This window comes from Microtus ochrogaster, chromosome 21 (genome assembly GCF_000317375.1).
Source record: "Microtus ochrogaster isolate Prairie Vole_2 chromosome 21, MicOch1.0, whole genome shotgun sequence".
Classification (NCBI taxonomy): domain Eukaryota; kingdom Metazoa; phylum Chordata; class Mammalia; order Rodentia; family Cricetidae; genus Microtus; species Microtus ochrogaster.
Window position 1 is genome coordinate 32294062 of NC_022022.1, and position 10631 is coordinate 32304692.

Below are 10631 nucleotides of genomic sequence, written 5' to 3' on the forward strand. Positions count from 1 at the left end.
TCCTTTAGTTTGTTAAGATGGTGCTTTACTATGCAGCCCTGGCTGGAACTGTTTTACACCTGGAACTCCGGGTGTAAAACAGGATGACTTTTCACTCACAGTGATCCTCCTGTCTCTACCTCCCAAGTGCTGGGATTAAACATGCACGCCACAAGGTCTTTCTAGCTTTGCTTGGATTTTAATAGATCCCCGAAGTGCCCACAGCATTTGATGGGTAGACACAGAAAGTCAGTCCTTTTAGTCATTTGTGCTTCATACATATTTCTGTCAATCAAGACCTATTTTGAATCTTACTCTAATATTTGAGAACCGTCTTGTATTTTCACCTCCGAGTCACAATCATATATATTTACAGCTGTCGCTAGACTGTGTGGTGTGTGATACGTGTCTCTTTGGGTAAAGTTCTAGTCGATGTCAGGCGTTTGGATCAGAGTCCAACCAATAAAAGCATATCACTATTACCTAATCAGGGGAGAGCTGTTTCCTTTGAGCATCTGATTTCCACTAGAACACACGACATTCAGGAATCGCTTCAACACAAGGCATACAAACAGGCCGCTTCTGTTGGCCCTAATACCATCCTTTTAGAGTTGGCGTATATGGTTCTCTTTTTACAAAGGCATTGGAGAAGGTGTCTCAAGACTGCTTCGCTGAGGTGAACTGAGAATGGCAGAAAGCCCCAGCCTTTGCCGCACTAGTACACAGAGCAAACCGCGTACAGTACATGTGAGCGATGTCTCCTGAACTCACCAGTGTTCGCATGGCACACGAGGGAGCAAAGATTGACAGCATGGCATAAAATACCAAAAACCGGTGTCCGTACCACAGTTTACATTTGGTTACCACAGCAACCATTTCCTCTTGGCTCAGGCTCATTGATTAAAACTACTTTGAGGAACATAGAAAAATGAACCTTAAAATGAGAGATATAATATCTTTGAATTTTTGAACTTGGAATAAAATTGATAATGTTGTTAATTAGTTAAAGGAGATGTCCTTGCATAAGACTATACGATTTAATATGGAAGTTTAAACAATACATGTTTCTGTGAAGGGTACTCCACACTAAATTTCAAGGAGACACCCATCTATACTAGTCAGCACAGAAGCAGATAATATGCTTGGTTTTTTTGGTTTTGTTTTTTATTTATTTGTTTTTGTTTTTTTGGGTTGTTTATTTTTGTTTTTTTAAGACTGAGTTTCTTTATGTAACAGTCCTGGCTGGCCTGGAACTTGCTTTTGTAGACCAGGGTGGCCTCAAACTCATCCTAGAATGACCTGTCCCTGCCTCCCAAGTGCTGGGATTAAAGGTGAGCCCCCCCCCCCCACTGCCTGGCTCAGATAATACGTTTCAAAATAACATTTTTGCTACAAACCCCTTTGGTGGTACCCAGCCCTCACACTACTATGTTGCCTTGACAAAGGAGGAAGATATGAAATTAAAGATGGCTTATTGATTTCAAAGTACAGCTGTGTTCTGTTGAGTATCATAGGTTGTTAGGAGTTAACTTATTTCCCTAGATTAGAAGATAAATGAACTTTAGCCCACTAAAGGTTAGAGGAAATGAGTTACCCTATTAGATATAGATGTGGCAAGTCAGGATGTACGATAGCCCTGAGAAAAAAGTCTATCTGTGTCATCAGAACACTTTGATCTGCTCTTGGGAAGAGTGTGGCACTGAGGGAGGGCAGGAGGAAAAGGAAAGAAAACTCAGGACACGCTGAATCACTCTGAAAAGCTCATCCTGTTTGAAAGTGTGATGGCATTTTTAATGTAGTAAGGGACTTAGAACTTTGGTGGAATCCTGAGGCACATACTCTGTTAAGAACATTCTTATAGTTTGGTGACAAGGCATGCTTGAATATATATACCATTTTAACAAATATTTAAAGATTTTCTTTGTCAAAATAAAGAAATATTAAATTACTAACTTTAATGAAAGTAAAATTGAGGTGTAAGTATGAGAGATTTGGAATCTAAGATAAAAACAGTCATTTTTTTCAAAACAGAATTAAGCAAACATACATAAACACATTTACACATACTTGTCAATAATCTGAAAAACCTTGTGCATTGTACTAACCTAAAAGGATTCTAATACTATGTCTGGTCACTCAGAACTAGGTTGACAGACTGAAGAGAACTAGTGATTTCAACAGATGCATATAAAAAAAATAAAAATTTAATTTTGATAAAATGATAACGAATGAATAACAAAATAATTTTATTGTACTTTTTAAAATGGAAATTTCAAACCTAACATAAAATGTCGAGTAGAAGCACCAATTTCTTTTAAAGGTGTACAATTACGTTTACAGACCAATTATTTATAGGAATAAACAAATAAATTAATTTACAGCAGAAATGAAGCCAATAGTTCTAAAGCAAGTATTAAAAAAGTTATAAAATATTTAGTATTGGTCAAGAGATGAGGGATAGAGTGCAGAAGATGGTATTTGGGGACAGTGCTTAAAGAGTTTCCCAGAACTTTTGGAGAGCACTGTGCTAACTCTGTAGCTGTCCAATCAAGTTACTGGCTTAGAACAACAGGATTTATCCTCTAGCTTGGAAGTCAGAACCTCTACAAGAGTATCATTCGCTGAAATCAGGATGTGGGAGCCATGTCCCCTTGGGTTCTCCTTGGCTGTGGCAATATTGAGGAATCCTGTTTAGTATTTTGTAAAAATTCTTCGATTTGAAACTCTGGACTATTAACTGTAGTTATTCCAGCAGAGGGCCACAGAGCTCAAGGCTTATTTTTATCACAGTTTGTGATGATCAATGTGTTCTATTAGTGGTATGGTTGCTTTAAGTCCCTGACTGACTGGAGTTGTCAGAATTCCCCATGTACAGTTATTCTTATTTTTTTATTCTCATTCTTTACTCTAGACTCTTTGGAAGAAAGTAGTATGTTCAACCCCCCCTCTTTAAAAAGGGAGCCGCATTCATCCCTAGCATGGAGCAGTGACATGAATTAATAGGGTTTCTTTGGCACGTTTCTTGTCTTCTATTGCCCACTTACTTACTTAATCCTTTGCATTAGAACTCACAGATACTTTATACTTTGAGCCATAGCCCAATATTACTTTATTTAATCTTGCTATAATTGCTTATTTTTTTTTTATTCATTCAGAGTTTTTTTCAGGGATTTAGGAAGACGGCTTAGTCTCTAATGCATGAAAACATGAATTCACATCCCCAGCACCCACGTAAAAGGTCAGGAATGGCTGTGCTCAGCTGCAAACCAGTATGGGAAGGAAGAGGAAGGAGGATCCTGCGGACCTGCTGGCCAACCGGTCTAGTCAATAGTTGCTCTCCAGATTCAGTGAGAGACTGCCTCAAAAAGTAAGGTGGTGAGCCACCAAGGAACATACCTGGTGTTGACCTCTGACTTCTACACACACACACACACACACACACACACACACACACACACACACACACAGTGCTTGTGAACTCACAAACATCCACACCCACATATACAAGTGAATACTCACACACACCCCTCCCCCCATACACACACTCACAAGTCCTTTAGGGTTTTGCTGTTGTGTTCCAGTGGCTAACCCCACTGGCATGTTTAGGTTTGAGTTTCCAGTGTTCACAGGCTGCTGGCTCACCCTCTGTGTTTTCCTACAATTCCTAGAATCAGGTATTTCCCCAGGGCTTTCTGGTTTCTTTTATTCATGAAAATAATAAATACCTAAGTATGGATAGCATGTTCTTAGGGTCTTGAATTTCTAGTACCTGAGAACATCTCTGAATTTACTTAGATCCTGGGTTTTCCCCCAGCCTTTCAGATTCCTCCTTTAGGCTCTTTACAAATTTACTAGCTTTCTAGCTAAGTCACAAGGTGGGGTAAGCATTTTAATTTCAAGATCAGACCATTCATTGCCGGCACGCAGGCCAACTGGATTTTGTGTGTTAACTTTTTGTCCTAAAATTCTGCTCTACTTGTGAATTAGAGAAATGAGGATTTAGGAAACCTTTGGTTTTTTATATAGAGAGACAATCATGCCATCTGAATTTTGCTTCTTTTCTTTCTCTGTTGATTTCACTGGCTAGACCTTTGGGCATGTCTTCTGCATACAAGCACTTTTTAATAATTATTCTTTTCTCAACTATTTTTTTTTGTTTTGTTCATATTTTACCACTTAAAAAACGTCTCCATGTTTAGTGTGAAATACTGGTTATAGTCGTCTCCTGCCTCTATCTGCCTCACTGTTAATTTTGTATTACTGCACCTTTAACTGGAATCCAACCATAATCCTGTGCAATACTCTTAAAAACATTTACTGTGAGTGTGCCTAGGCCATGGAGCTTGTGTGGCGGTCAGACGGCAACTTTCAGGAGTCAAGTTACCGTCCACCATGTGGGTCCTGGAGATTGAGCTTAGGTTCTCGGGCTTAGCAGCAAGTATCCTTATTCACTAAGCCATCTTGCTGGCTGGGCATTATCTGTACTTTTAAGGAGAGGGTAAAACTGCTTTTCTACTCTCATGACTACAAACAGCTTTCTGTCACTTTGGTAAAATGGCACACAAGGACCTGTGTCATGATCTTCATCTCTGCCCTTCCTTCACTTGCATCTGGCCTTGCTTTTTTCTCTTCCTGTCTTCTGCTCCTGTTCAATTTAGACCCAAGCAGTTTCTCCAAAGTGCTGGGCTTAGCCCCAGAGCGGTGGCCCCATACACAGGTTTTTACAAATTCCACAGTGGCATCTTCAGAGCTTCCCGCTCAGTCTTCTACACTCACCTTGGACTGGAGAGTCTGCTAGACCACCTGCCACATATCCTGTGGGTGTCAGGAGCATCCCTTACACTGTAGCAAACTCGCGGCAGTGGCCCTCCTGTTGTCAGGGCTCTCAGGTTCTTTTGTGCCTAGTTACAGCGGTCTGAGGCAGTTGGCCACACTGGCTGCTCCACTTGTTTCTACGAAGACATTCAGGGGGTTTGCTGACGTTCCTCCCAAAGGCGTTTTTCTGGCATCTTCAATATTCATGGATTACAAGGTGCTTTAAGATATCTTTTAAAATTTTCTCTATTTTCTAAGTCAACCAAAATGCCAGCTGAAATAATATAGTTGAGAAGCTGTTTCTTCTTTTTAGCCAACTTTCAAGTCAGGCTTTCGATTTGATTCCATTTGGACTCTCTAGTCTAAAATTAAAGTAGTCACAAGTGTTACTCTGACCCCACCTACCATTCCCAACTTGTGAAGAGTACTCAGACTTAAAGTCATAACTAGGTTGACAAAAATGGAATTTTTAGTGTCTGTCCAATGTGGCCAAACATATGGAGAAGCTCACAATTGCATTTATTACCATGTTTTGTGTCCTAAAACTCTGCTCTATCTGCAGCTCTCTTCTTACTTTACAATCTGTGGTCCAACTTAAACTGGCTGCCAATTGTCTGAAAGCGGTACACAGATATGATTTATTTAGGCTGCTCAATATTTATTTGTGATTAAATCACATAAACTCTATTTTCTCCATAAATGTCATTGCAAGGCATACAACACAATGCTATGGGCTAGATATGAATAGTAAAGAGGTTGCTATGGTGAAGCAAATTAACATAGCCATCATTTCAGTCAACCAACTTGTCTGCTTCCTTTGCAACGAGAGCCGTTAGAACCACTTCATTAGTATGAGAACAACTGCAGAGCAACTCTGTGGCTTACAGTCCTCAGGTTAAGCAATCACTCTCGACTTGTTTATCTAGACACGCTACTTTGACAGGCATCTTCCTCCCCTCCCCTGCGCATCCCCTTCCTCATAACTGCTGCTTTATTCCGTTTCTGCATACCTGAATATTATTTTCCACACAAGTGAGAACACAAAGTACTTTACCTTAGTACACAGCACAGTGTCTTCTAAGCTCATTCATACTTAGGCAGAGGGCAAGGTCTTTGTTTTTCAGGACTAACAGCTCGTTGTACATATTTAATAGTTCCTTAATCCATTCATTTGCTGACAGAGACAGATACTAGATTCCCTGTCTTGGTGATGGGGAATGCTACAATGAATGTAGTAGAGCAGATATCTACGAGGCAGTGATACCATTTTCCAGATTTATGTATGTAGTTTTATTTTCAACTTCTCTAGAAACCTTTGGACTATTTTCTATAATGGCCTCTCAATATTTTAAAAAGCAAAGCAATCTCAATACCTAGAAACCAGATTTCACACAATTTCAACTTCTGGCTTCTCTTTCAAAACTTAAGGTCTGGCTGGGCGATGGTGGCACACGCCTTTAATCCCAGCACTCGGGAGTTCGAGGCCAGCCTGGTCTACAAGAGCTAGTTCCGGGACAGGCACCAAAGCTACAGAGAAACCCTGTCTCGAAAAACCACAAAAAAAACAAAAAAACAAAAAAAAAAAAACTTAAGGTCTGCTATCCTTAAGGTTTTAAGTCTGTCTCTATTTAGATGCCTGCAGATCCCTCAGATTCCACACATATTCAAATCCAAACTTGCTAATTTTTTAAGTACGATTTCCTTTTAGTGTTCTCTACATGACCCAGTCAATGGAATTGTATTTCTACCATTGCTCAAAAAAGAAACATCTTTAGAGCTATCCTTTCTCCTTCCTTCCGTGTTCTACCCACTGTTTTTTCAGCCATTGGGTGAAACATTCACGTTTTGGTCTTTGCTTTCACTGGTTCCAGGGTTGCAAATTCTTTTTCTTTCTTTACATTTGGAAACTCCTTATTTTCCAAGATGGAGCAAAAATCACAAGATTTCTGAAACCATGTGCTCAAGAAACATTCACCTGTTCCTTTATATCTATAAGCATCTTAAGTATACACTCACTTCTGGAGCCGTTAGGACAAAAATAACATTTAGTCATTGTAGAAAATCCTAAGACAAACTCCATGGCTGTTAATAAACATGAGCCTTATAAATCAATGACTGCTTCATATCACATGACCTTACCTTACACCTTTTTATATGCTGCTGTCTTTCTGCAGCTTTTGTTGGTACTTTTTTTTTTACACACTTCAGATTGATTCTGCAACTACAAAATCAAATAACTAAGTCAAATTTTGCTAACGTCATTAAAATGAGGATTTTCCTCCTAACTTAAAGACTCTTTTAAACATCCAGGATGCTAGGCATTGCCTCTAAAAATGTATCATTATTTATAAAACAGATCCCACAGGGGCAACTGAACAGCTGCTCAAAGACTTGGCACACTGTGATGCCAGCCTGGATCTAACGACCTACATGCGAAGAGCTCCCTATCCAGTTACTAATCCTTCCTCAGCTACTCTCTGCCCTGATATGGAGGCAGCTGAAAAAAGATGTCCTACTAACAGATCACAACCGATCCAGGTTTCACGCCATGCTCAGTTAACAGAAATCTTGTAGATTCGAGATCCACACCAGAACCCTGGCTCACATCCCAAATAAAACCCGAGATTTTAAAGAAAGACTTCAGTCTTGCCCCTAAATTCAGAGACATTTCAGTTTTATCTAAGAGCATGTAACCATGTCCAAGGGGCAAGGATCAAGAACAACCTACATCATGGTTCTTTCAATATTGAAAGGGCAATCTTCTATTTAAAAGTTTGAAAATTGTTTTTATCTCCAAATTCTACAATAGTCATCAATCAAAAATGTCAATTTTTTTTTTAAAAAAAGGGTCAATCTGCATAACTGCTTTTTCCCCCCCTCAGTTGACTTGTTCTATATTTAGCAAAAGGATTATATAAGGTCAAATGTTACAAACGATGAGATATCACGAGTGTTTCACAAAATAGCATAGGAAAACCTCAAAGAATGGAGTGTAATGCGTATGTTTTTAGTAAGGATATATATATATATATATATATATATATATATATCCTTAAAATTTAAGGATATATATATATATATCCTTAAAATTCCCAACTTCAATGCATTTTTACCAAGAACCTCACTTTTAACTTTTTTCCACTTGGGAAAACTTATGTGATACTGGCAACCTCTTCTACATAAATTAGAAATCATTCGGGCAACAGATCATCCTCTCAACACCGAAAGAATAAAAGCATTTCGTCTGTTTCGTATTTTAATTTTTATGAGTGGGGCTCTCCTCCTCTCCCGACCCGATCTTACACATGGACAAAGCGAGAGCGAGTACCAATTCAGCGCCTGCCAACGGAAAACACCTCGCGCTGGCTACTCGCTCTTCAACAAAACCCAGGCCTTGGCCCCGCCCCCTGCAAGCCCCTCCCCTTCCTCAACTTAAGTATGTAATTGGCGCAGCTCGATGACGTAAGCCGTAAGTGCGTAACCAGGCGTGCAACCACCGCCTCTGGGAGTTGAAGTTTCTGGAAGAGGACTGAGGCGTGGAGCGGCGGGCACTTCAGAAAGGCTAACTGACCACACCGTGGCTTTCCCCAGCGGCCCCGCGGCTTGGTAAATATGGCGCTACGGCTGTGGCGCGGCTGCTCTTCGGTATCCTTTCGGATGCCAAAGGAACGCGAAACCACGCTGCCCTCCGCTGCAATCACGGCTTCCGGGGGGAGAGGGCAACAGCCTGGGAAGTAGTTACCTGGTCTCCGAGGAAGTGACGTTAGGTGGCGCGTCCCACGCCGCTCCCCCGCGGCCTTCTTGATTGGTCGACTGCGTGCGTCCGTGCGCGCACGGCTCCCCGGGGGCGCGCACGCGGGCCTGTGTGTGCGCGCGCCCTAGGCCGAGGAGTCTCTGGGAATCTGTTGTTCATGGGGGTCCGCGCCGGAAGTGGGACAGGAAGGGAAATGTGGAGTCTGCGGCGCGCCCGTCGCCGTGCTGCGTTGTTAGAGAGCGGGCCAGGCGCGGTCCCTGCCGCTCTTCGTTCCTCTCCCCTGCGGCCGGATGTAGGGAGCCGAGGGCCGGTTGCTGCAGATGCGGCCGAGCCTCGTGGTGAGCCGAGGATGAGTTTAAGATCCACGAGTTGCCTGATGTCACTGAAATACTTCGTGTTTGAAATGTGGCTATTTGTGCAGAGGTGTAAAGAGACTAGTAGGGGATTATCACTTTAAAAAACGGAACAAAACTGTCTTTTAAGATTTTCTCCCAAGCCTGGCAAAGGGCTTTGACAACCGAACAAAGGGCTGTTTTTACTGCGGAACTGACCAACATGTTAAAAAACAAAACAGAATAAAACCTATTACCGGCAGGTCGTTGATTCGATTCTGCCGGTATTGCAACTTGGCAATTCCCGCAAACAAAACTTTAAAGCCACGAGGGTTTTGTTTTAGAGGACGTAATAACAGCTGATGTTTTTGTCTTTGGCCTTCGATGGTGTATGCTTTCCGCACACCAAATACCCTTAGTCATCGTTCAGTTCTGCGTTTTATAATCCCATCTATAACCTAGATCCATGAATTAGCCATCCATTTTTTAAATTGTGCTCCAGTAAAATTTCACACTTAGATTCTATACTTTCTATGAAATGTTCTTAAATACTTGATTAACTTGTCTTCGTGGACGAAAATGTACCGTGAGCATCACTGCCGGTCAGGGAGAATTCCAGGCTCTGCTATAGAGACTTACGTCATGACCCAGACAAAAACAAAGTATGCTCAAAAGTGCATGCTTTGCATAACAGATAATTGCAGCAGATTCGTACACAATGTGTTTATTGTGTGGTAGACAGTCGGAGCGGACGCTGTCTTGGTAAAGTCTAGCCAAAATAAGATAGCCGGCTAGTGTTTTATCTGCGTTTCACGAATTTGTGTTTCAATGCGTCTGGCTTATTTAAAGCTTAGGAAACCCATTCAGCACAACGTTTCGAGAATCGCTAAGATCAATTAATATTAGGACTAGTTCATGTTTCTTAATTTATTTTTCGATAGGCTGTTCAAAAAAAACGTCACCATTCTGTGATAGGTCAAATTAAATTTGAGACATTTTAGATGTGAAAGACGAAGTCGCCCCCTGGTGTAGGGGAGTGAGAAAACATGCCTTTTTCACAGCACTTCAGGTTTCTGAACAACATTGAGAACTACTGAAAAATATTGCCATGGATAAACAGAAATTAGACATTTGTTTCATAAAATGTTTCCCTGTGGATTTTAGTTTTGCTTTTTTTTTCTGAGACAGGGTTTCTCTGTGTAGCTTTGGCGTCTGTCCTAGTTTTGCTTTTAAGTTTGCATGTTTATAATGAGTCTTGCTTTTCCCTTATTCCTGTACATTTTTGAGTTTAATAGCTTTAGCACCATCTGTCAACAGTGTGCAGTCAGCATGGTCCCTTCAGAACCCCCACCCTTAAGGGAAGTGCTGGGAAGTGCTGGGTTTGAGTCATAACACCATACTTTCTCTTTCTCTCTCATGTTTAACTAGGGTTCCTTTCAGGAGCATGGTATGTACAGGAGCATGGGCATCTTTGTACTAATTCTGCAACAACACTAAAGAAAATCTCTCTCCCTTTTCCCCTCAGCAACCATTAACTGCAGATAGCTGTAGGGTCTCATGATGCCCTCCCCCTGCCAACTGTTAACTGGGTAGAGATCTCAGAGTGGGCTGGGGCCTTCCTCCCGCTCCATGCAAGAGTACTGATGACACAGTGTTGTGCAGATCTCGCAGATCACAACCACTGTGATTCAAGAGCATCGGTGATGTCATTCCTGGTGGACACAGCCTCCCTCCCTCCCTCCCTCCCTCCC

General features: G+C 41.4%; 1 protein-coding gene across 3 annotated transcripts in view; it reads left to right on the forward strand.

The window, feature by feature from the left end:
* Positions 1–8240: 8240 nt before the first annotated feature.
* Trmt10a (tRNA methyltransferase 10A) overlaps positions 8241–10631 on the forward strand; it is a 15513-nt gene continuing 13122 nt past the window's right edge. The window contains exon 1 of one of the 3 annotated variants that reach the window (XM_005357340.3): positions 8241–8400. Coding sequence is in view for 2 of the 3 variants with exons in the window: in XM_026783873.1 (XP_026639674.1) it covers positions 8742–8886 (145 nt within the window). In the remaining variant the exon portion in view is untranslated. Of the gene's footprint in view, positions 8401–8714; positions 8887–10631 lie in introns of those variants that run through there. The other 2 variants (XM_026783873.1, XM_013350006.2) reach the window with 2 other exon arrangements.